Source organism: Gorilla gorilla, chromosome 9 (assembly GCF_029281585.2).
Source record: "Gorilla gorilla gorilla isolate KB3781 chromosome 9, NHGRI_mGorGor1-v2.1_pri, whole genome shotgun sequence".
Classification (NCBI taxonomy): Eukaryota; Metazoa; Chordata; class Mammalia; order Primates; family Hominidae; genus Gorilla; species Gorilla gorilla.
In genome coordinates this window covers 6753711-6778146 of record NC_073233.2, presented here as the reverse complement: position 1 = coordinate 6778146, position 24436 = coordinate 6753711, and the positions used below count along the sequence as shown (strand labels likewise).

At 55.7% G+C, this 24436-nt stretch overlaps 4 protein-coding genes and 1 pseudogene across 4 annotated transcripts; 3 read left to right on the top strand and 2 right to left on the bottom strand.

The window, feature by feature from the left end:
* Positions 1-4804: 4804 nt before the first annotated feature.
* Positions 4805-6201, top strand: LOC101128980 (interferon-induced transmembrane protein 3). The gene is made up of 2 exons (XM_004050337.5): positions 4805-5292; positions 5881-6201. The coding sequence occupies exons 1-2, from the start codon at positions 5044-5046 to the stop codon at positions 6031-6033; spliced, it is 402 nt and encodes a 133-aa protein (XP_004050385.4). The 5' UTR covers positions 4805-5043; the 3' UTR covers positions 6034-6201.
* LOC129523486 (uncharacterized) lies at positions 6069-9066 on the top strand. The gene has a single exon (XM_055355688.2). It carries the CDS (start codon positions 6069-6071, stop codon positions 6756-6758), a length of 690 nt encoding a protein of 229 aa, XP_055211663.1. The 3' UTR covers positions 6759-9066.
* Positions 9067-11235: 2169 nt separating this feature from the next.
* On the bottom strand, positions 11236-16416 carry IFITM1 (interferon induced transmembrane protein 1). Its single transcript, XM_063710837.1, has 3 exons — positions 16360-16416; positions 12154-12513; positions 11236-11587 (listed from the first exon to the last, which is right to left on the bottom strand). The coding sequence occupies exons 2-3, from the start codon at positions 12337-12339 to the stop codon at positions 11396-11398; spliced, it is 378 nt and encodes a 125-aa protein (XP_063566907.1). The 5' UTR covers positions 12340-12513; positions 16360-16416; the 3' UTR covers positions 11236-11395.
* A 719-nt stretch (positions 16417-17135) lies between these two features.
* IFITM2 (interferon induced transmembrane protein 2) lies at positions 17136-18362 on the bottom strand. Its single transcript, XM_004050342.4, has 2 exons — positions 18017-18362; positions 17136-17450 (listed from the first exon to the last, which is right to left on the bottom strand). Exons 1-2 carry the CDS (start codon positions 18260-18262, stop codon positions 17298-17300), a joined length of 399 nt encoding a protein of 132 aa, XP_004050390.1. The 5' UTR covers positions 18263-18362; the 3' UTR covers positions 17136-17297.
* Positions 18363-22093: 3731 nt separating this feature from the next.
* On the top strand, positions 22094-22595 carry LOC101131517 (small ribosomal subunit protein uS3m-like; annotated as a pseudogene).
* Positions 22596-24436: the final 1841 nt, after the last annotated feature.

The following is a 24436-nucleotide window of genomic DNA, read 5'->3' as shown; positions in this document are numbered from 1 at the left end:
GCCTCCTTAGCCCACACTGTTTCCACCCGCCCTGACACCGTCCTGATGGGGTCCTGGAGAGAAGCCTCCTTAGCCCACACTGTTTCCACCCACCCTGACACTGTCCTGATGGGCTCCTGCAGAGAACCCTCCTTAGCCCACAGTGCTTCTACCCGCCCTCAATGTATAACTTCACGTTCAGAAACGTGTTACCCCCCTCCTCAGACCTCACACAATTCACGAATTTCCAAACAGCAGGAAACAGAAACTTCTAAGAAAGTAGAACCCCTGAGTCCAGGTGGGAGAAGGTGCCTGAGAAAACAGCCCTGCCAGAGACAGTATCCCAGCATCCGGATGTTACTCCACAGATGGCCACGTAAGAGACCAGGAACCACCCTTCCCACCGTACCCCAGCGTCCGGACGCTACTCCACAGACGGACATGTGAGAGACCAGGAACCACACTTCCCAAGCCTTCTGCACTCCCAAAAACATCAGCTTCCCGGAAACCTGAGACATGCTCAAGGAAGAGCACGGTGTGAAGTCAGCTGTGGGTGGAGGGTGACCCAGGTGCCCAGGCGAGAGACTGAAGGCACAAACTGTTTCAGAATAATAAAGAAAATAGAATAAGAACAGTCATAGAGTCATAACACAAATTAGATATAGAGATGATCACGGACAATTATCAATCAGTATAAACATTATTAGTCATTAGCTTTTAATATTACTCTTTGTTCCATTACTATATAACCTGGGAATAACCGGCGGGTGTAGGGTCAGGTGCTGAAGGGACGTAGTGAGAAGTGACCTAGAAGGCAAGAGGTGAGCCCTCTGTCACGCCAACATAAGGGCCGCTTGAGGGCTCCTTGGTCAAGCGGTAACGCCAGTGCCTGGGAAGGCACCCGTTACTTAGCAGACCGTGAAAGGGAGTCTCCTTTCCTTGGAGGAGTCAGGGAACACTCTGCTCCACCAGCTTCTTGTGGGAGGCTGGATATTCTCCAGGCCTGGCCTGCAGTCATCCGGAGGCCTAACCCCTCCCTGTGGTGCTTCAGTGATCACACTCCTTGTCCACTTTCATGCTCCTCCCGTACTCCTGGTTCCTCTTTGAAGTTCGTAGTAGATAGCAGTAGAAGAAATAGTGAAAGCCTTAAAGTCTTTGATCGTTCTTATAAGTGCATAGAAGAAAACGCTGACGTATGCTGCCTTCTCTCTCTGCTCGGCTACCTAAGAGGGAAGGGCCCCCTGTCCTATGATCACGTGACTTGCTTCACCTTATCAATTACTTGGACGACTCACCGTCCGTACCCTGCCCCCTTGTCTTGTATTCAGTAAATATCAGCGCACCCAGCCGTTCGGAGCCACTAGCGGTCTCCATGTCTTGGTGGTAGTGGTCCCCTGGGCCCAGCTGTTTTCTCTTTATCTGTTTGTCTTGTGTCTTTATTTCTTACGATCTCTTGTCTCTGCACACGGGGAGAACACCCGCTAAGCCCCCGTAGGGCTGGACCCTACACAGGAAGTCCCCTTCATTGCTGTGTGGACGTGGTAGATAAAGTGTTCTCAAGCTGGAAAGATTTAACAGATTGGCCCCTCGGGGACCTGGACATTGAATATTTTACTGATGGAAGCAGTTTCATACTAAGGGGAGTCTGCCGAGCTGGGTATGCCGCGGTGACTTTGGACTCAGCAGTAGAGGTACCGTCTGTGTCTGCAGAAACTTCTGCTTAGAAAGCAGAGCTAATAGCTCTGACAAGAGCTCTCTGGCTAGGAAAAGAGCAGAAGGCAAGTATTTACACAGATTCCAAATATGCTTCTGCCACTTTGCATGTTCATGAGGCTGTTTACAAAGAATAAAAGACTTTTAACCGCTGGAAGTGAAAAAACAAAGTATAAGGAGGAAATTCCACCGCTGTTAAATGCTGTGTGGGCCCCAGAAGAGGTGGCAGCGATGCACTGCAAGAGGCCCTGAAAAGCAGCAAAACAGAAAGGCAGACGAAGAGGCAAACGGGCTGCAACGACAACTCCACCTTCTAGAGAGGAAGCCTTAGCTATGCCTCCCGCTCCCGGAGATTCCCCTCCTGGGGATCCCAAGGTCCACTCCAAACGAAAAGTCTTGGTTTGCCCACAAGAATAAGAACTACATTGAAGAAAAATGGTAAAAATTCTCCAACGGGAGGCTAGCCATACCTGGAATGGTGGCCCTCAGATTTGTAAAACAGTTCCACTGGAAAAAAAAACCCAGCACTAAAGACATTATTAAGGCATCATTTCTTTTTTTTTTTTTTGAGACGGAGTCTCGCTCTATCCCCCAGGCTGGAGTGCTGTGGCGTGATCTCGGCTCACTGCAAGCTCCGCCTCCCAGGTTCACGCTGTTCTCCTGCCTCAGCCTCCCATGTAGCTGGGACCACAGGTGCCCACCACCATGCCCGGCTAATTTTTTTTGTATTTTTAGTAGAGACGGGGTTTCATGTGTTAGCCAGGATGGTCTCGATCTCCCGACCTTGTGATCCGCCCACCTCGGCCTCCCAAAGTGCTGAGATTACAGGCGTGAGCCACCGCGCCCGGCCTTGTTAAGGCATCATTTCTGTGTGCCATGGCTCACTGCTATTACTCGAGCCATTTGTAAACAAATGGTGTTAAATTTGTGCTCAGAACAATCCACGACAAGGGCCTACTCGGCCCCCAGGAGTTCAGGAAACAGGAGCCAGGCAGCCATAGCCTGTGAAAAACTGTGGTACGGACTTCAAGGAAGTACCCTGAGAGGGGGGTTATCAGTGCACGCGGGTGTTCATCTGCACCTTTTCAGGAGGTTGAGGCCTTCCCCACCTGGACAGAGAAGGCACTAGAAGTAACCAAGGTGTTGTTAAGAGACATTATTCCCAGATTTGGACTGCCTCTAACTCTAAGATCAGACAATAGCCCAATATTTATGGCTGAAATAGTTCAGGACTTAACTTGATTATTAAAAATAAAGTGGAAATTACATACAGCTTACAGGCTGCAGAGCTCAGGTAAAGTGGAATGCATGAACTGGACACTCAAGCAGCTGCTAAAGAAATTTTGTCAAGAGCTGGGCGCGGTGGCTCACGCCTGTAATCCCAGCCCTTTGGGAGGCCGAGACGGGCGGATCACGAGGTCAGGAGATCGAGACCATCCTGGCTAACACGTGAAACCCCGTCTCTACTACAAATACAAAAAGTCAGCCGGGTGTGGTGGCAGACGCCTGTAGTCACAGCTACTCGGGAGGCTGAGGCAGGAGAATGGCATGAACCTGGAAGGCGGAGCTTGCAGTGAGCCGCGATCGCGCCACTGCACTCCAGCCTGGGCGACAGAGAGAGACTCCATCTCAAAAAAAAAAAAAAAAAAAGAAAAGAAAAGAAAAGAAAAAGTAGTCTCCAGATTCTCCCTTTAGAGGCTAGTTTTCACTTTCCGGACAGTTCAAGACTTTAATAGGAGTGGTTCTGGCCATACTAAGAAGTTGCCTAACGCCCTGGTCTCTGACCTATCCTTGTCGGAAGCATTCAATCAGCTACAGAGGCAACAGTAGCAAACTGCCACTCAGCTAATGGCTTTGCGTAAATATCAACCTTTGCCCAAAGAAGAAAACTTGTCTCTTCATTCAGAATTAAGTAATATTGAGGCCTTCTAGTAAACTTCTGTTATAAAAGGCCTCAAAGGTGGGCGGATCATGAGGTCAGGAGATCGAGACCATCCTGGCTAACACAGTGAAACCCCATCTCTACTAAAAATACAAAAAATCAGCCAAGCGTGGTGGCAGGCACCTGTAATCCCAGCTACTTGGGAGGCTGAGGCAGGAGAATGGCGTGAACCCGGGAGGCGGAGCTTGCAGTGAGCCGAGATCGCGCCACTGCACTCCAGCCTGGGAGACAGAGCAAGACTCCAACTCAAATAAATAAATAAATAAAATAAATAATAACAATAAAAGCCCTCAGAGGGGAAGGGAATGAGGCAGGAAATTAAATAAAATTAAAATTAAAAAGAAAGAGAAATAGGTTTTCCTGTATCAGGCTGACTCGTCCCGGAGGCAGCAGCAGACACAGCTGAGACCCAGGAAAAGTCCTGATAATATTATCTAATGTGCTCTGAGACTTTCCCAGCACTCCCTCAACACAGGGAGAAGAAAAAACAAATTTTCCTTTGTTTTATGGAATGAGTTTATAGATTCCTGTTCTCTGTAACTAGTGACTTCAAGTATTCTGTTTTATCTAAGAAGTACAGTGAAGGTCATGAGATGCCTGAGCAGGCCTGAACACCAGCTGCCTGGGCACCATAGTGAAGGTAATGGGATAATCCAGCTGCCTGGGCACCACAGTGAGGGTTATGGGATAATCCAGCTGCCTGGGCACCATAGTGAAGGTAATGGGATAATCCAGCTGCCTGGGCACCACAGTGAGGGTTATGGGATAATCCGGCTGCCTGGGCACCACAGTGAGGGTTATGGGATAATCCAGCTGCCTGGGCACCATAGTGAAGGTAATGGGATAATCCAGCTGCCTGGGCACCACAGTGAGGGTTATGGGAGATGGGGTTTCACCGTGTTAGCCAGGATGGTCTCGATCTCCTGACCTCGTGATCCGCCCGCCTTGGCCTCCCAAAGTGCTGGGATTACAGGCGTGAGCCACGGTGCCCGGCAGAGGTGAGGGCTTTGGGGGAACGGTTGTGGGGCCTGGAGTGTGGAGGCGTCAGCGCAGGCCTGGCAGGAGCCCTGAACCGGGACAGTGAGGTCGTGCAGCTGCTGGCCTGGGGTATGGAGACTCCCAACACAGGGGAAGTCTCCAGGACCCCCACACCACTAACAAGATGAGACTTGTGCTCCCTTGGGCTCTAGAGAGGAAGCCCCTCTTAGCCCTCAGTCCCTCCTTCCTCCCTATCCTAAAGTAATTTGATCCTCAGGAATTTGTTCCGCCCTCATCTGGCCCCGGCCAAATCCCGATTTGACAAATGCCAGGAAAAGGAAACTGTTGAGAAACCGAAACTACTGGGGAAAGGGAGGGCTCACTGAGAACCATCCCAGTAACCCGACCACCGCTGGTCTTCGCTGGACACCATGAATCACACTGTCCAAACCTTCTTCTCTCCTGTCAACAGCGGCCAGCCCCCCAACTATGAGATGCTCAAGGAGGAGCACGAGGTGGCTGTGCTGGGGGCGCCCCACAACCCTGCTCCCCCGACGTCCACCGTGATCCACATCCGCAGCGAGACCTCCGTGCCCGACCATGTCGTCTGGTCCCTGTTCAACACCCTCTTCATGAACCCCTGCTGCCTGGGCTTCATAGCATTCGCGTACTCCGTGAAGGTGCGTATGGCCCTGGTGGAAATCCAGGGGGTGCCGGTGAGCCTGGAGCTCCACCTGCCCACATGCTGCCTGGGGTGGGGACTTGTGTGTCCCTGTGACTGTGAGTTTGTGTGCACCTCTGTCCCGTGTGTGCCCACGTCAGTAGCTTTGTCTGTGTGATCTGTGTGTGTGTGTGTGTGTGTGTGTGTGGCTTGCGGAATCTGCCCAGTGCAGGTCTAGGAGGAGGCTCCAGGAGGCTGGCTGGCTGGCTCAGAGTCTGTCCCCGGCTATCCACTAGCCCAGAGCAGTTCTCCCTATAGCCCAGTAAGAAATTACACCTTCACCTTCCGGACTGGCACCCAGGCTCTCCCAGAAAGTGAGAAGGGAACTCACAGGTGACTTCACCCCATGGTGGGGAGAACAGCCTGTGCTGGGGCCAAGGCAGAAGGAGGATGAGCCCCGAGGCTCCTGGAGAGTCTGAGCCCGGGTGAGGAAGGGGAGGAGGTGGTCCCTGATCTCAGGGCGGGGAGAGCCAGTGAGGAGACGGAGCCATAGCACGCGGCTCTCAGCTGGGGGATCCTGGTTCCCTCACCATCTCCTCTCCCCCAGTCTAGGGACAGGAAGATGGTTGGCGACGTGACCGGGGCCCAGGCCTATGCCTCCACCGCCAAGTGCCTGAACATCTGGGCCCTGATTCTGGGCATCCTCATGACCATTCTGCTCATCGTCATCCCAGTGTTGATCTTCCAGGCCTATGGATAGATCAGGAGGCATCACTGAGGCCAGGAGCTCTGCCCATGACCTGTATCCCACGTACTTCACCTTCCATTCCTCGCCCTGCCCCCGGAGCCGAGTCCTGTACCTGTATCAGCCCTTTATCCTCACACGCTTTTCTACAATGGCATTCAATAAAGTGCACGTGTTTCTGGTGCTGCTGCGACTTCACCTGGGGAGGGGTCTGGCTGAGGGTTCGGAGCGTGGTTCTGAGACTGAGCAGGTTGGTCAGCCCCTGCACTGCCCCTTCCGGCCTCTGTGCATCTCTTGGGGACGGGGCAAGTGCTCAGGCCTTCTGGTTTCGGGCCTCCTGCCGTGAGCAGCAGCTGGATCCAGGACCCTGGGAGGAGTTCCTGTGTCCTGCAGGTCTCAGCTCCTACTCAACGTGGGCTCTTTCCGGGAACGTCAGTGCTGAGTCCGGGACACCCTGGGCCCAAGGCCACGCTCGCGGCCTGTCAGCAATCCAGGCTGTCGGCTCAGGACAGAGGGAAGGGTTAAGCCCCCAGCAGGGCCAGGGAGGGGCAAGGTGGCACCGGCTCCCCAGCTGCTCCCAGGCCCTGCTCTGTGGTGCTGGGGACCTGGCTTTAGTTCCTCGGGGTGGAGGGAGCACCGAGCTGCCTGCCTCCGAGCTGTCTGGAGCAGCCAGTCCTGCAGATGTGGGCAGCTCAGGGCCTGTGGGAGGGAGGGGGCTTTGTGCCCAGGGTAGCAGCTGAAGGAGCCCCGGGCCTCGCAGCCCCTCCTGGGTGACCAGGTGCTGCTTCGTGGCAGCTGCCCCCTCCAGTCCAGCGGGTATGGGCCCTGCTCCCCCGTGGTGGGGGCGGCGCAGGAGAGTGGAGCGACCCTCATCGAAGTTACCTCCACCCGGGTCTGAGCCCTCGGACAGACAGCCCCGCCCCGACCTGGTTACAGCTCCCTTCCCCGGTTCGGTCTCCGGTGTGCGCATGTGGGGTGCCCCATGGGCGGCCGCGGTAGGAGCTGGGGTGGCCATGCGCGCCCCCGCCCCGCCGTCCGCCCCCGACTCCAGGTCTGGATCTACTCGCCCTCCCCACCCTTACCCGCCCCCAGCCCCGGAGCCGCGCTCTCACCCCAGGGGCGGCAAGGGCGATGGACGCGGAGGAAGCGCCCTCTCCCCCTCGGGGGTCTCCCGGAGGCGAGTCCCAAAGGGGGCGAACTCCGAAGTGGGTCCCGGGTGGGAGGCGCGCGGCCCCGCCCGGCGGGGAGGGAGAAGCGGCGGAGGCGGGTGCTCAGCGGCGCCCCTGGCGGCGGCCGGCGCAGGTGCAGGTCCCGGAGGAGGCTCCGCCCGCAGCCCAGACCCCCGCGGGGTGGGCGGGACGCGGACCCTGAGACCCGCAGCGCCGGACCCGGACGGGAGCCCCTCTCCTCCCCCTCGGGCACGTCCCCGGCCGAGCCTTCCCGCCCTCCTCTGGGGCTCTCACCTCCCCTTCACCCGCGGGGGACCCGATTTCCGCGTCTCCTGGGCCCCTCCCTGGGCAGGGGGTCCAGCGGGAATCCAGGAGTGACCTGCTGGAGGACTTGGTGGCCAGGGAGTCACCCTGGGAGCCCGGTCCTGTGACCCCTTAATGGATTCTCTGCGCTCCTGGGCGGGCCCAGTGGTCGCATCGGGGCAGGGGAATCGCAGTAAGGAAAATGTAATTCACGCAGAGCCGGCTGCGGGGGAGACGGGAGTTTTATTATTACTCAAATCCTTCTCCCCAAAAACGTGGGGATCCGAGCTTCGAAGGATGATATGGTGGGTAGGCGGCCAGTGAGTCAGGAGCGCTGACCGGTCCGGTTGGAGATGAAGTCTTGGGGAGTCGAAGCTGTCTTCCTAACCCTAACCCAGCTCCTCGGTGGGGGCCACAGGACCACATGAGCCAGATTGTGGATAAACCTGACCACGTTTCAGGTTTTTTTCTATCTACTGGGAGACTGCCTTTCCTTGGCGCTGGTTGCTACCAATTATTATTTTAGAGAAACAGTGCAACAACCATCTGACCATCACCTGAGGGGTCGCCTGACATTCCTGGTTGCGGGTGGGAAGCGCTCTCCTGTCCTGCTCAAGCCGGAGGAGCTACCTGCTGTAACAGTATCAGTGAGAAGAATTATTATAACTGTGAGCTGAGCTAACCCACCCACAATCTTGCCTTTCCTTTAATTATTCCTGGTTTTTGGGGCCAAGCTGACTTTCAGAGACATTTAGGCTATAGTTTAAATGACAACAGGCCTTGTGTAAAACTCAGCAGCTCATCATGATTGAGGACTAAACTCTGATTTTTTATCTTGCCCAAATTCCTACCTAAGGGGCTTGGGGAGTCATGCCCTACAAACCATAAATTCTCATCAGATGGGTTTTATTTAACCATGTATATCATGACTTACTTTCCAACCTGGCCCTGGCAGAACATTACGATATGAGGAAGAAAATAAAAATATTTTGCCCCAAAACAAGTTTCTTTGCCATATTTTGAAATTGCCCCGGCAAAGCTGTTCTTTGTAGGGGGAAATTTGCAGCTGTAAAGAATCTCTATTAACATAGCTAAATCTTTTTCTTCCAGACCCTCCCAATCCTGAAGAGATTAACAGTCTAGCACCTTTTAGGAATAGGAAACATTCATCATCTATTGTCTCTAAGGGCAGCCACTATAAGACTTCAAAAGAACTTTGGTCTCCATAATCTTTATTTTAACCTGAACACCCCCTTTCTACCAATCCCAGGTCTTTAGACAAACTCAATGACTCAACCGTCAACCAGAGGATTAAATTCACCTGTAGCCTGGGGCACTGCGCCGCCCCACCCCCCAGCTTTGTGTTGTCCCGCCTTTCCGGACCAAACCAATGTATTTTTTTTTTCAATGTATTTCTTAAATGTATTTCATTGATGCCTCACGTCTTCCTAAAATATATAAAACCAAGCTAGGCCCCGACCACCTTGAGCCCATGTTCTCAAGACCTCCTGAGGGCCGTGTCACGAGCCACGGTCACTCATATTTTGGCTTAGAATAAATCTCTTCAAATATTTTACAGAGTTCGACTCTTTTCGTCCACATAATTTAGAGCTTAAGATTGGCCTTTTGAGATTCCCCCCCCCCCCCTTTTTCTTGCGTGCCTGACACCCATGGCTCCCCTTGGACCTGACAGCTCCTGCGGCCCCACCCGGGAGGGGCGACTCAGCTCAAGAGGACAGAAGGGGTTTATTAAACCCTTTTTTTGAGACGCAGAGTTCTCTGTCGCACAGGACAGGGTGCGTGGCGGGATCTCGGCTCACTGCAGCCTCCGCCTCCCAAACCCTTTCTTTACTGCAATGCCCTCGCGGGCAGGAAGGCCCCTCCAGCGGTTGCAAATGGTTGCCCGCAGCACACACCCTCCCGGTGAGGAGGAACGCCCGCCGCACCCAGAGTCGGCCGGTCCCTTCCCCTCTCAATCTCCGCCCTCTGGGAGGCAAACTTGTCCACGCCGGGGTCAGCCTGGCCGGTCCCTCGGCACCCCGTGTAGGGCACGTGTGTCCTCCGGCGCCTCCCGCCTTGGGCTCGGCGTCCTCCCCGTCCCTCCCAGGAGGGTTTCTCCCGCTGTGAACGCACCCCGTGTGGCCGCATTCTCCCGACAGAGAGCACCTGCGCCGTGCCTGGTCTTGCCCTTTTCCAGAGCCCGCGGCCGGAGTCTCCCCTGCAGAGGAGGAGAGGCCCAGGGCCGCTGCGGGCCTGGCAGGGGCTGCTGTCCACGGGGACCCGAGGAGTCCGCGGCGAGGAGCGGCCAGGCCGACCAGCTCTGTTCCCGCGGGTGCTGTTTGGGAAACTTCTCGGCTCCGGCCTCTCACCTCCCCGCGGCCCGCGCACCCCCGACGCCCGTGGGGACCGGGATCTGGCCGCGCTGCTGGGCCGTGGCGAGCTGGCGTTCGGCGCCCGGGACCCACGACGCGCCCTGCGTCTCCGACTTCGTGATGCCTCGGACTTCCCGTCACATTTCAAGACTGCGGGATCCCGGGGCCCTCGCTGGCTGCACCAGAGGGGTCTCCACCCGGCGGGACCCTCTTCCCGAGCTCCCGCGGGGCTCCCGGTCGGAAGCTGCCCTCCCAGGCCCTCGCGAGCGCTGCCCGCCTGGGGAAGGTCCCCGCACCCGCGCGCCCCGCGCCTGGGCCTGGGCACCTGGCTGCGCCTCCTCCCCGGGCCCGGCTGCGGCTCCCGCCGACCTCCCTGCCTCGGAGCGAGTGCCTTTCCCTGATCCCGCGGCGCCGGGCCCGCCCCTCACTCCCCAGGACCCCCGAGCCGGCTTCACTCCGTGGTCACGCTCGCGAAAGCGGAACCCCCGGCGAAAGGGCGCGCCCTCATGCGCGTCCGTGGCCCCCCGCGGGGACCCTCGGAGTTAGGGCGCCGCAGGGTGAGCGGCGCGGGGAGCTGGAGGCAGTTAGCGATGTCGGTACCGAGCTAGGTCCCGGGAGAGCCCTTCAGTACCGCCGGCTGAGGCGGAAGGCAGGCGGCGCTTGTCATCGCGGTCCCACTGCCGGCAGCCTGAGAGCCAGAATCCCCCGAGGGACAAGGCACCCGTGGGAGGAGGACCCCCACCGCCACAGTGAGGCCCTGCCTTGGCCCCAGGAACTCCTCCACCCAGGAGGCCAGCTGGGTTTGGGTTCAGACTTCAGACTTTCCGTCCGACTTGGTGGAAAAGTCACTGGGTCTGACTGGCTTGTGTCTTCAGCTCATAGCGCGGGGGGCTCCGCCCCACCCTCGGGCCATTGGCTGCCCCCACGCCAGGGGAGCAGGAAGATGCCGGCTGGACTGGAGGAGGCAGCTGCTAGGACCCAGCACACCTGGATCACCCAGGAGGGGCTGCAGTCCTGAGGTTCCTTCAGCTGCTACCCTAGGAACAAAGCCCCTGCCCCTCCCACAGGGCCTAAGGTGCACACATCTGCAAGACCAGCTGCCCAGCCAGCTCAGAGGCAGGTTGTCCTGGCCCAAAGGTATTCTGGACAGTGTGTCCTTACCTTGGTGTCAGAGAAACGCCCACCCCACGTTCCTGGTCCAGCTGCTGCCCACAGCAGGAGGCGGAAACCAGCAGATTCTGAGCATATCCCTGCTCCCCTGAGAGCTTCACAGAGGAGGGATACGGCTGTGCAGGGGCTGAGCACTGGGCTGTCTCAGGACTAGGCCGGGACCCCTCAGCAGGGCCCCCACTCCAGATGAAGTCACAGCATCATCACAAGCACGTGCACTTTATTGAATGACACTGTAGACAGGTGTGTGGGTATAAACTGCTGTATCTAGGGGCAGGACCAAGGGGGCAGGGCCAATAGCCCCAGCGTAGCAGGGCCAGCATTGCACAGTGGAGTAAAAAGGTTGCAGGCTATGGGCGGCTACTAGTAACCCCGTTTTTCCTGTATTATCTGTAACATAATATGGTAGACTGTCACAGAGCCGAATACCAGTAACAGGATGAATCCAATGGTCATGAGGATGCCCAGAATCAGGGCCCAGATGTTCAGGCACTTGGCGGTGGAGGCATAGGCCTGGGCCCCGGTCACGTCGCCAACCATCTTCCTGTCCCTAGACTGGGGGAGAGGAGATGGTGAGGGGACCAGGATCCCCCAGCTGAGAGCCGCGTGCTATGGCTCCGTCTCCTCCCCGCCCTGAGATCAGGGACCACCTCCTCCCCTTCCTCACCCGGGCTCAGACTCTCCAGGAGCCTCGGGGCTCATCCTCCTTCTGCCTTGGCCCCAGCACAGGCTGTTCTCCCCACCATGGGGTGAAGTCACCTGTGAGTTCCCTTCTCACTTTCTGGGAGAGCCTGGGTGCCAGTCCGGAAGGTGAAGGTGTAATTTCTTACTGGGCTGTAGGGAGAATTGCTCTGGGCTAATGGATAGCCAGGGACAGACTCTGAGCCAGCCAGCCAGCCTCCTGGAGCCTCCTCCTAGACCTGCACTGGGCAGATTCCCCAAGCCACACACACACACACAGATCACACAGACAAAGCTACTGACGTGGGCACACACGGGACAGAGGTGCACACAAACTCACAGTCACAGGGACACACAAGTCCCCACCCCAGGCAGCATGTGGGCAGGTGAAGCCCCAGGCTCACTGGCACCCCCTGGATTTCTGCCAGGGCCATACGCACCTTCACAGAGTAGGCGAATGCTATGAAGCCCAGACAGCACCAGTTCAAGAAGAGGGTGTTGAACAGGGACCAGACGACATGGTCGGGCACGGAGGTCTCGCTGTGGATGTTGATCACGGTGGACCTTGGAAGGATGGTGCTGGGGGGTGCCCCCAGCACAGCCACCTCATGTTCCTCCTTGTGCATCTTCTGGCTTTGGGGAAGGAAGTGTTGAGTGAAGGTTTGAGAAGTGTGGTTTTCTGCGTGGAGCGAAGGGCCGCTGTGGTGTCCGGATGCTGGGACGGTGCTCAGTGAGACCTCCTTTCCCCTGTTGTTTCAGTTTCTCAGAAGTGTGTATTTCTCTTAAGTTTCTATTTCCTGCTGTTTGTAAATTGGTGAATTAGCCAGGGACCAATGAGGTGTGGTTTAACTTCTTGAGGATCAAATTACTTTATGGCAGGGTGGGAGGAAAGGCTGAAGGCTAAGGGGAGGGGCTTCCTCATCAGAAACTCAAGTCAGGACTAGTGACTTCCTAAGTGTTGGGTTTAGGGGGCCCTGGGGATTTTACCCAGGCTTGGGTTCTGTCCACCCCAGGCCAGCAAGTGCAGGACCTCACTGTCCCGGTTCAGGGCCCCTGCCAGGCCCCCACTGGGGTCTTCACACTCCAGGCGCCAGGACAATCCCCCCAAAGCCCTCACCTCACTTGTCGCAGGCCTCTGTCCTGAAATCCTTGCTCTTTCCTCAGGCTGCAGTCCTGCTCTGTGCGGGTTTGGGGACTAAACCTCCCAGTGTCTCCTGGTGCAGGTCAGAGGCCTGGTGGACAAAGTTTCCTGCCCCAAAGCAGCCCTCCAAGCCCAGGAACGGGGACTCTGGGGAGAACTGACTCCCCAGAGGGGAGTGTGTTGAGACAAAGGGGAGGATTCCAGGGCCTGTGGGGGGAGCTTCAGAGCACAGGGCACACATGTGCCACCCCTACCTTCCGTGTCCCAGCAATTCCCATGGCTTTGGTTGGGGTGAGTGCTGGATGACCTAGGTGTTGGGTCCTAGCCATGCAGGAGAGACCTGGAGGGTTGGCAAAGCCAAGTCTGGGGCTGTCAGACCTGGGTGCCCCTTCACAGGGATGGGGAATTGTGGACTGAGTAGCAGGAGGGAGCCCTCAGGCACAAGGATCATGAATTACAAATTGCAAATTACATAAAGGAAAAATCAGAGCCCAAAGGTGGGCCTGCAATTATTAATGTAATGTTCTTAAGTTCTCTTTCTGCTTTCGTTTCTGCCTGCTTTAAGTCTGCTGTTACTTTTCTACAGAGATAAAATCCACTGTTTGCATCCAACCATTTCTTTTTATTGTTTGTGTAAACCAATGAATTTGTATTACTATCTCATGGCTGGAGTTCTGAAGTAAAAGCCATACTTTTGCTTGAGTGTGTATGTGTGTATATGTGCACATACACATATTTCGTTGTGTGTTTTTGGCCACAAGTTGCCAAATTTAGCTTAAACTTAAAGAGTACTCATAAATTAAATAATAAGCCTAAATGCTTTTCACGTTCATGTGACTTAAGTAGAATCTTTAATAAGCTAGCTTTAAAATTACTGGTAACGTTAGAAATTGTAGCAGGACGAGCCACAGACAAAACCCTCAGACATCGAGTTGGGGAAAGAAAGGGCTTTATTTGGCCTTTATTTGGCCTTTATTCGGCCAGGAGCATCAGCGGACTTAACATCTCAAACACCGAGCTCCAAAACCATCAGCCCCTCCCTACCCATTGCAGCTAAAAAAAAAAAAAGAACTAGCCCTCGCCCTTGCTTGGAGTCCCTGCTGGGCCTCCCCAAATCGCACACCAACCCCCCCACCCTCCACCCACCCCTCAACAGGCCGCTGCCAGCCCCAGCCACATCCCAGGCCACTTAGACCAAGCTATGTCTGGGTCCCGGCAAGCCAGGGGTGGATGTGGATGGAGCGTGCTCTGAGACATCGAGGGCTGCCTACACAAACTCCTCACAAGGCTCTGTGACCTCCTATCAAAGGCCAGACATCACTGCGGAGTGGGGTGGGGCTTGAATTTCCTGTGGAAGGTATTTTGGAAGCTTCTTTAAATCACGGGCGGTTTAGGAAGGAAGAAACTGCAGGGCACAAGAGTGAGACAGGATTCTGAGGGGCAGGCATGGAACTGAAACCACCTTTGCAAAAGTCATAACTGAGAATATGATGACAGTGAAGGAGGTCTGACCCTAACCGACTCCGCCTGACTTCTAACCTCCAAGCTGCCCTTGCTCATCCCTGGGCTTAGCCTAAACTAATCTGGAGAGAAACAGTTTATAGATCAAGGCTGAACAAGCCCCCTTCCTACCTGAGGACCAGACTGCCGTTGCAGGACTAACAAATTAGCCACAAGATTAGAAATTATGGTTTAGGAGTCACGCGGCTGGAGGATGCAAGATTCTGACCCCGCCACCCCTAAATTGCTCCCGGGGATCACAGCACTACTGTAGAACCTAGGATCAGAGTTTGAGATACTTTACAGACCCTGTACTCAATGGATCAGCTGGCACCACCTAGATCCACAGTCTTGCTCATGTGGTCCTGTGGCCCCCACCGAGGAGCTGGGTTAGGGTTAGGAAGACAGCTTCGACTCCCCAAGACTTCATCTCCAACCGGACCGGTCAGCGCTCCTGACTCACTGGCCGCCTACCCACCATATCATCCTTCGAAGCTCGGATCCCCACGTTTTTGGGGAGAAGGATTTGAGTAATAATAAAACTCCCGTCTCCCCCGCAGCCGGCTCTGCGTGAATTACATTTTCCTTACTGCGATTCCCCTGCCCCGATGCGACCACTGGGCCCGCCCAGGAGCGCAGAGAATCCATTAAGGGGTCACAGGACCGGGCTCCCAGGGTGACTCCCTGGCCACCAAGTCCTCCAGCAGGTCACTCCTGGATTCCCGCTGGACCCCCTGCCCAGGGAGGGGCCCAGGAGACGCGGAAATCGGGTCCCCCGCGGGTGAAGGGGAGGTGAGAGCCCCAGAGGAGGGCGGGAAGGCTCGGCCGGGGACGTGCCCGAGGGGGAGGAGAGGGGCTCCCGTCCGGGTCCGGCGCTGCGGGTCTCAGGGTCCGCGTCCCGCCCACCCCGCGGGGGTCTGGGCTGCGGGCGGAGCCTCCTCCGGGACCTGCACCTGCGCCGGCCGCCGCCAGGGGCGCCGCTGAGCACCCGCCTCCGCCGCTTCTCCCTCCCCGCCGGGCGGGGCCGCGCGCCTCCCACCCGGGACCCACTTCGGAGTTCGCCCCCTTTGGGACTCGCCTCCGGGAGACCCCCGAGGGGGAGAGGGCGCTTCCTCCGCGTCCATCGCCCTTGCCGCCCCTGGGGTGAGAGCGCGGCTCCGGGGCTGGGGGCGGGTAAGGGTGGGGAGGGCGAGTAGATCCAGACCTGGAGTCGGGGGCGGACGGCGGGGCGGGGGCGCGCATGGCCACCCCAGCTCCTACCGCGGCCGCCCATGGGGCACCCCACATGCGCACACCGGAGACCGAACCGGGGAAGGGAGCTGTAACCAGGTCGGGGCGGGGCTGTCTGTCCGAGGGCTCAGACCCGGGTGGAGGTAACTTCGATGAGGGTCGCTCCACTCTCCTGCGCCGCCCCCACCACGGGGGAGCAGGGCCCATACCCGCTGGACTGGAGGGGGCAGCTGCCACGAAGCAGCACCTGGTCACCCAGGAGGGGCTGCGAGGCCCGGGGCTCCTTCAGCTGCTACCCTGGGCACAAAGCCCCCTCCCTCCCACAGGCCCTGAGCTGCCCACATCTGCAGGACTGGCTGCTCCAGACAGCTCGGAGGCAGGCAGCTCGGTGCTCCCTCCACCCCGAGGAACTAAAGCCAGGTCCCCAGCACCACAGAGCAGGGCCTGGGAGCAGCTGGGGAGCCGGTGCCACCTTGCCCCTCCCTGGCCCTGCTGGGGGCTTAACCCTTCCCTCTGTCCTGAGCCGACAGCCTGGATTGCTGACAGGCCGCGAGCGTGGCCTTGGGCCCAGGGTGTCCCGGACTCAGCACTGACGTTCCCGGAAAGAGCCCACGTTGAGTAGGAGCTGAGACCTGCAGGACACAGGAACTCCTCCCAGGGTCCTGGATCCAGCTGCTGCTCACGGCAGGAGGCCCGAAACCAGAAGGCCTGAGCACTTGCCCCGTCCCCAAGAGATGCACAGAGGCCGGAAGGGGCAGTGCAGGGGCTGACCAACCTGCTCATGAAAGGAGGGTCCAGCTGGGCTTCCTGGGTCGAGTAGGGGTTCCGAAAGCTGTGAAACACCCACTTCCTGCATCAGGACTTACTTCGGTCCTGGATGAAGAGTACTGAAGATACATGCCTAAAATATTCCTAACACCAGGATTTGTGCATGTGTTTCCTTCCCCAAGAAAGCTATAAACAGCAAAAATTCTGCTGTAAGCTTCCCTGTGTCCTCTCTCCCTCTCTTCCTTCCCCCTCCCCTAAAACTAAAAGGAATGTTAAAAGACCCTTTTTCTGTGACCAGCGGACCTTATCTGTGCTCCCAATTCCAATTCCTTGTGAACATACTTTGTAAAGTCCTGTAAAATCCTGTCTCCTTTGCCATGCCGCTGCAAGGTCATAAAGTAGATAAAATTAGATAAAACCTAAGTTGCAATTCTGTTTTTCCTCAAAATCTAAGACATGTCACAAAATTATTTACTGCCTTTGTTTTTCTCTCTGGTAACATCTTCCCACCACATGTATTTCCCGCCTTAAAGAGATTAAAAGGCAATCACCCAAAACTAACAGTGGCTACCCGCTCTGGACCCCTTCCATGCTGTGTAAGCTTTGTACTGTCACTCTGCTCAATAAAACCTACAGTTTTTTCCTTCTCTTGGTCTGTGTCTCCATCACTCGCCGCGGGCAGCCGCCAAACCCAATTCTTTGGTGTGGCTAAGGCAAGAATGTTTGGCATTACATTTAATCTCAGAACCAGCAGGACCGCTCCCCAGGTGAAGTCGCAGCAGCACCAGAAACATATACACTTTATTGAATGCCATTGTAGAAAAGCGTGTGAGGATAAAGGGCTGATGCAGGACTTGGCTGTGGGGACAGGGCGAGGAATGGAAGGTGGAGTAAGTGGGATACAGGTCAAGGGCAGAGCTCCTGGCCTCAATGATGCCTCCTGATCTATCGCTGGGCCTGGACGACCAACACTGGGATGATGACGAGCAGAATGGTCATGAAGATGCCCAAAATCAGGGCCCAGATGTTCAGGCACTTGGCGGTGGAGGCATAGGCCTGGGCCCCGGTCACGTCGCCAACCATCTTCCTGTCCCTAGACTGGGGGAGAGGAGATGGTGAGGGGACCAGGATCCCCCAGCTGAGAGCCGCGTGCTATGGCTCCGTCTCCTCCCCGCCCTGAGATCAGGGACCACCTCCTCCCCTTCCTCACCCGGGCTCAGACTCTCCAGGAGCCTCGGGGCTCATCCTCCTTCTGCCTTGGCCCCAGCACAGGCTGTTCTCCCCACCATGGGGTGAAGTCACCTGTGAGTTCCCTTCTCACTTTCTGGGAGAGCCTGGGTGCCAGTCTGGAAGGTGAAGGTGTAATTTCTTACTGGGCTATAGGGAGAACTGCTCTGGGCTAGTGGATAGCCGGGGACAGACTCTGAGCCAGCCAGCCAGCCTCCTGGAGCCTCCTCCTAGACCTGCACTGGGCAGATTCCCCAAGCCACACACACACACACAGATCACACAGACAAAGCTACTGACGTGGGCACACACGGGACAGACGTGCACACAAACTCACAGTCACAGGGACCCACAAGTCCCCACCCCAGGCAGCATGTGGGCAGGTGGAGCCCCAGGCTCACCGGCACCCCCTGGATTTCCGCCAGGGCCATACGCACCTTCACGGAGTAGGCGAATGCTATGAAGCCCAGGCAGCAGGTGTTCATGAAGAGGGTGTTGAACAGGGACCAGACGACATGGTCGGGCACGGAGGTCTCGCTGTGGATGTGGATCACGGTGGACGTCGGGGGAGCAGGGTTGTGGGGCGCCCCCAGCATAGCCACCTCCTGCTCCGCCTTGAGCATCTCGTAGTTGGGGGGCTGGCTGCTGTTGACAGGAGAGAAGGTTTGCACAATGTGGTTCATGGTGACCAGCGGTGATCAGGTTACCAGGATGGTTCTCAGTGAGCCCTCCCTTTCCCCAGTAGTTCCGTTTTCTCAACAGTTTCCTCTTCCTGGCATTTGTCAAATGCAGAGCTGGCCAGGGCCAGATGAGGGCAGAACAAATTCCTGAGATCAAATTACTTTAGGATAGGGAGGAAAGAGGGGCTGAGGGCTAAGAGGGGCTTCCTCTCTAGAGCCCAAGGGAGCACAAGTCTCATCTTGTTAGTGGTGTGGGGGTCCTGGAGACTTCCCCTGTGTTGGGAGTCTCCATACCCCAGGCCAGCAGCTGCACGACCTCACTGTCCCGGTTCAGGGCTCCTGCCAGGCCTGTGCTGATGCCTCCACACTCCAGGCCCCACAACCGTTCCCCCAAAGCCCTCACCTCTGCCGGGCGCCGTGGCTCACGCCTGGAATCCCAGCACTTTGGGAGGCCGAGGTGGGTGGATCATGAGGTCAGGAGATCGAGACCATCCTGGCTAACACGGTGAAACCCCGTCTCTACTAAATATACAAAAAAAAAATTAGCCGGGTGTGATGGCGGGCACCTGTAGTCCCAGCTACTTGGGAGGCTGAGGTAGGAGAATGGCGTGAACCGGGGAGGCGGAGCTTGCAGTGAGCCAAGGTTGTGCCACTGCACTCCAGCCTGGGCAACAGAGCCAGACTCCGTCTCAAAAAAAAAAAAAAGCCCTCATCTCACTTGTCACAGGCCTCATCTGCTGACATCCCTTGTCCTTTGCTGGGGTTGCAGTCCTGCTCCATGCGGGTTTGGGGGTTAAAGGTCCCCGTGTCTCCCGGTGCAGGTCAGAGGGCTGGCGGCCAATGTTGCCTACCCCAAAGGAGCCCTCCAGGCCCAGGAACGGGGACTCTGGGGAGCACTGACAGAAGAGGGGGCTGTGGGATGCCAATAGCAGAGACCTGGACGGTGGAGTTAGGAGCCATGGTCCTTTCCCCTGGAGGCCCACCTGGGTGACGGCTCCCAGACCCGCTCCACACAGCCCAGCAGCACCCACGCTGCCCAGAGCTCTGGCTTGCTGGTCCCTGGGGCACCCTCCAGATTTCCAGGTTCTGATCATCTCTGCCTCTTCCCTGGGTCCTCACACGGGTGCCAGCTGCTTCCTGTAGTTGCCGCCTGTTTTTCCCATGAACCGGTGTTGCCTCTGAGCAGCTCCTGAGGTTACAGCCTCCCTGTGGAAACACCTTGTGTGGCCTCTGGGTTTCTTCCTGGACCTTCCTTGGCAGAGGCTATTGCAGCAAACTGAGCTGATGCTGTGCACTTGAGCTTGTCAGAGGGGGCAGTGTGGGTCACAGGGGCAGGAACGTGGCCTGCAGGCCTGTGTGCACCGCGACCTGCGACCTGTTTAATTCCTGATGTGCTACATGGGCCCATTTTCCTGGGCTTATTCTCCCACCAGGCCAGACTCCGCAGAGGACATCGCTGAGGGTGGAATTTACAGAGATGGGCAGCTGCTCACCCTGCTGTAGCCTTTCACCTCAGCGGGTGGTCAGGTCCACGTCAGTATTCCAGAGCTTACATGACGGTAGCGTGCAGCCGTGTAACTGCAGAGTGATGTGTTTGAGTAACGATGACTTTGGCTCTATAAGATAAATTTTATTGATAATTTCTAAGATTCCTAAGATTTAACTTTAACAATGGCTGTGTCTACCATCGACTCACAGTGCTTCTCGACGTCGAACACCCTAAGTCCTCCTCCTTCTGCTGGCTGGGGTGAGCTCTAAGGGCTTAGCCATGTCCAGGCCTCTACAGGCCTTCTATTCTGGGCCATGTCTCCCCCCCACACAGAATGTCCTGGGATCTGTGTCTAGCTCTGCCATGGGGACACCTCCCCTCTTCGTGGTCTGAAGCCCTCCTGACTGGACTGGAGTGCTGACTGAAAACCAAAAATAAAAATCTAAGCCTCCCCTGCCCCCATGACTGAATGGAGCTCCCTTGGCCAAGGGGGTCCCAAACAAACCTGAAAAACTGAATTCACAGCCTCGAAGGGACAGGGAGGTTGGACAGGCCTACTTATATCCCCTCCCTGTGGAGTTTAGGCACAACCGACCAGCATTAACACTGAGATGGAGCTCATAGTACTGACAAAACAGACTCTTCGTAGCAATAAGGTACCAAATTCCAACTGACTGTGGTACAGCGTCACATGACAGTGTAAACCCTAAATATCTGAGAAAGTTCTCAGTCGATTTAGGACCAAGGTTAAGGATGCGCGGGTGACACAGCCTCAGGAGGTCCTGACAGGGTGCGCAAGATGATCGGGGCACAGCTGGTTTTATACATTTCAGGGAGACATGGACATCAATATATGCATGACGCTCATTAGTGCAGTCTGGAAAGACGGGACAACTCGAAGTGGGGAGGGGGCTTCCAGGTCATAGGTTGAGAAGAGACAAAGGATCACATTGTTTTGAGTTTCTGACTAGCCTTTGCAAAGGAAGCAATCAGGTATGCATTATCTCAGCGAGCAAAAGGGTAAGTTTGAGTTTTATCTGTCTTTTGTCCACAAGGAAATTCCCTGTGGACAAACTGTGAGGGAGGTATGTAGCTTTTTTGTTTCGGCAGCAGCCGTTTTTAGGAGTAGAACGGGAGGCAGGTGTCCCTAAGCAGTTCCCAGCTTGACGTCTCCTTTTGGTTCAGTGATTTCGGGGTCCCAATATTTATTTTCCTTTCACAACAAATAGCAGGCTCTGAAGGAAATAAAAATTATTTACCCCCAAAATATATGTATTTTTATTTTTGAGACGGGGCCTTACTGCATTGCCCAGACTGGTCTCCAGCTCCTGGGCTCAAGTGATCCACCTGCCTCATCCTCCCAAAGTGCTGGTGTGAGCCACCATGCCCAGCCTCAAAATATATTTATTTGGCATATTTTGAAATGGCCTTGCACAACTGTCTCTTATTAGGGAAATTTGCATTCTGGAGAGAATCTCCTTCCCTTTCTAGGTCTTTTCCTATAGAACAGACATTTAACTAAGAGCCCTTTTTAAGCGTGGAAAAGAGAGATTTTTTTATCATCCTTGTCTCCAGCCTGCCACCTGGAGGCCTCATCTGCATAACAAGCCCCTTGGCTTCCACAGCCCCGGTTATGTAAACTCAAGAATTTCTTTCGACTAACCAACTCTTTAGGCAAAGCTGAACTTTTTTTTTTTTTTTTTTTTTTTTTTGGAAACGGAGTCTCGCTCTGTCAACCAGGCCGGACTGCAGTGGCGCGATCTCGGCTCACTGCAACCTCCACCTCCCGGGCTCACGCCATTCTCCTGCCTCAGCATCCCGAGTAGCTGGGACTACAGGCGCCCGCCACCAAGTCCTGCTAATTTTTTGTATTTTTAGTAGAGACGGGGTTTCACCGTGTTAACCAGGATGGTCTCGATCTCCTGACCTTGTGATCCGCCCGCCTCGGCCTCCCAAAGTGCTGGGATTACAGGCGTGAGCCACCGCGCCCGGCCCCAAAGCTGAACTCTTTAAGCCAGCTGCCCATCAGAAAATCTTTAAATCCACAAAATGAGACAGAATAATATGGAGCGGCTGCGGGAGAACAGAACATTCTAAGCAGCAGCCTCACGTGACTAGCAAAAGAGACTGTTGAAGTTGCTGCAGAAGCGAGGGGCCGATGAGACCTTCAAAAGCAGTGTGGGCCAAGCTGGCTAAGACAGACCAGAGCCACCACGGCGCTGAATGTGACCTAAGCGTCCCCCAGGACCTCCTCACGTGAACATACTCAGCCCACACCCACCCGCACCGCGGCAGTTCCAGGAACACACACATTTGCTGTAAACATGGCGGGCGCTCGGCCCAAGATGGCGGCCTCCGTGTGCGGCGGGTGGCGGGGGCCCCAGGTGCTGTCCTGGGGCCGAGAGCTGCCTTGCGCGGGGCGGGCCCTGCACACCTCCGCGGTCTGTAACAAGAACGGGCGGCCCGAGTCCGCCGAGGCCAGGGGGACAAGCCGGCGACCTATGAGGACGCACACGCGCCGCACTTCGTCGCCCGCCATGAGGGCCAGAGGTCGCTCACACGGGGAACCCCGGTGGGGAGGACCATGCGGCGGAGCGAGCGGTGGAGGATGCTTTCCGTCGCAAGTTCATGTGGGGTACCTTCCCGGGCTGCCTGGCTGACCAGCTGGTTTTACAGTGCTGGGCTAACCGGTTGGAGATCTGTGCCCTGGTCCTGAGGCACTTGCCTGCCCGCAAGTTCTACTTCCTCGTGGGCTACAGTGAAACTTTGCTGTCCCACTTTTACAAATGTCCTCTGCCACTCCACCTCCAAACTGTGCCCTCAAAGGTTGTGTATAAGGACCTGTAGGACGATCCCTTTCTTTTGCATCAAGCTGTAGCCTGCAGAGAAGGGAAACGTGGGAAAGAAGTGGTACGCCAGGGGGAAAGGCGTCCCTCAAGAGGACTGAGGCATGGTCTCTCAGCTGCTATCCAATAAAGACCCTCTATGTTGTCTTGAAAAAAAAAATGCAAGGCACCTCAGTTCTGAGAAATCGTCACCTTCTTGCAAGAATCTTCATGATACTCCCCCCCTTGGTGAAAGAAACCCTGAAAGATGGAACCCCCACCCAAACCCCTTGCAAGTGACTCTCTCGAGTCTCCGGCCACACGGCCCTTTCTTGAGTGTGTACTTTTCACTTCTCTTTTTTTTCTTTCTTTTTTTTTTGAGAGGGAGCCTTGCTCTGTCGCCCAGACTGGAGTGCAGTGGTGCGATCTCATCTCACTGCAACTTCTGCCTACCCGGTTCAAGTGATTCTCCTGCCTCAGCCTCCCGATTAGCTGGGATCACAGGCACGCACCACCGCGCCCAGCTAATTTTTGCATTTTTAGTAGAGACAGGGTTTCGCCATGTTGGCCAGGCTGATCTCGAACTCCTGACCTCAGGTGATACACCCGCCTCAGCCTCCCAAAGTGCTGGGATTACAGGCGCGAGCCACCGCGCCTGGCCTTCACTTTTCAACAAATCTCCCTACTTTCACTATTTTCGGTCTCGTCCTTGAATTTTCTTCTCGTGCCAAGAGCCTGGACACCCGTGGAGGTCCAGGTTCCACTGGCAAATGGGGACTTCCCCAAGCCCACTGGTATTACTATGACCTGTGACCACACCCCTTTGAGATGTCTTGCCTTTCCTGGCAGAAGCAATGTACACCTTACTCGTGAGGACTAAACTCTGACTTTTTTATCTTGCCCAAGTTCCTGTCAAAGGGATCTGGGGAATTTACCTACAAATGGTAAATTCTCATCAGATGAGTTTTGTTTTTTGTTTGTTTGTTTTGTTTTTGTATTTTCAGCAGAGACAGGTTTCACCACGTTGGCCAGGCTGGTCTCGAACTCTTGACCTCAGGTGATCTGCCTGCCTCGGCCTCCCAAAGTGCTGGGATTACAGGCATGAGCCACCATGCCCGGCCAACCAGATGGGTTTTATTTAACCCTATATATCGTGACTTACTTTCCAGCCTGACTCTGGCATAACATTATGAAACAAGGAAGAAAATCAAAACACCCCAAAAACATGTTTCTTTGCCATATTTTGAAATGGCCCCTGCAAAGCTGTTCTTTGTGGGGGAAAATTTGCATCTGTAAAGAATCTCAGTTAACATAGCCAGATCTTTTTCTTCCAGACCCTCCCAATCCTGAAGAGATTAATTAAGATCTGAATAGGAAATTGGTCACCTATTGTCTCTAAGGGCAGCCACTATAAGACTTCAAAAGAACTTTGGTCTCCACAATCTTTATTTTTTATTTATTTTTTTGAGACGGAGTCTCTTGCTTTGTCACCCAGGCTGGAGTGCAATGGCACGATCTGATCTTGGCTCACTGCAACCTCCGCCTCCCGGGTTCAAGCGATTCTCCTGCCTCAGCCTCCTGAGTAGCTGGAATTTCAGGCACCCACCACCACGCCTGGCTAATTTTTGTATTTTTAGTAGAGATGGGGTTTCACCATGTTGGTCAGGGTGGTCACGAACTCCTGACCTCATGATTCGCCCGCCTTGGCCTCTCAAAGTGCTGGGATTACAGGTGTGAGCCACCACGCCCAGCCCTTTTTCTTTCTTTTTTTTTTTTTTGAGATGGAGTTTTGCTCTTGTTGCCCAGGCTGGAGTGCAATGGCGCGATCTCGGCTCACCGCAACCTCTGCCTCCTGGGTTCAAG

Coding starts and splice junctions, on each gene's coding strand:
- LOC101128980 (XM_004050337.5), top strand. CDS start 5,044: ATGAATCACACTGTCCAAACCTTCTTCTCTCCTGTCAACAGCGGCCAG. Junction 5,293..5,880: donor CATTCGCGTACTCCGTGAAG/GTGCGTATGGCC, acceptor CCTCTCCCCCAG/TCTAGGGACAGGAAGATGGT.
- LOC129523486 (XM_055355688.2), top strand. CDS start 6,069: ATGACCTGTATCCCACGTACTTCACCTTCCATTCCTCGCCCTGCCCCC.
- IFITM1 (XM_063710837.1), bottom strand. CDS start 12,339: ATGCACAAGGAGGAACATGAGGTGGCTGTGCTGGGGGCACCCCCCAGC. Junction 11,588..12,153: donor CATTCGCCTACTCTGTGAAG/GTGCGTATGGCC, acceptor CCTCTCCCCCAG/TCTAGGGACAGGAAGATGGT.
- IFITM2 (XM_004050342.4), bottom strand. CDS start 18,262: ATGAACCACATTGTGCAAACCTTCTCTCCTGTCAACAGCAGCCAGCCC. Junction 17,451..18,016: donor CATTCGCCTACTCCGTGAAG/GTGCGTATGGCC, acceptor CCTCTCCCCCAG/TCTAGGGACAGGAAGATGGT.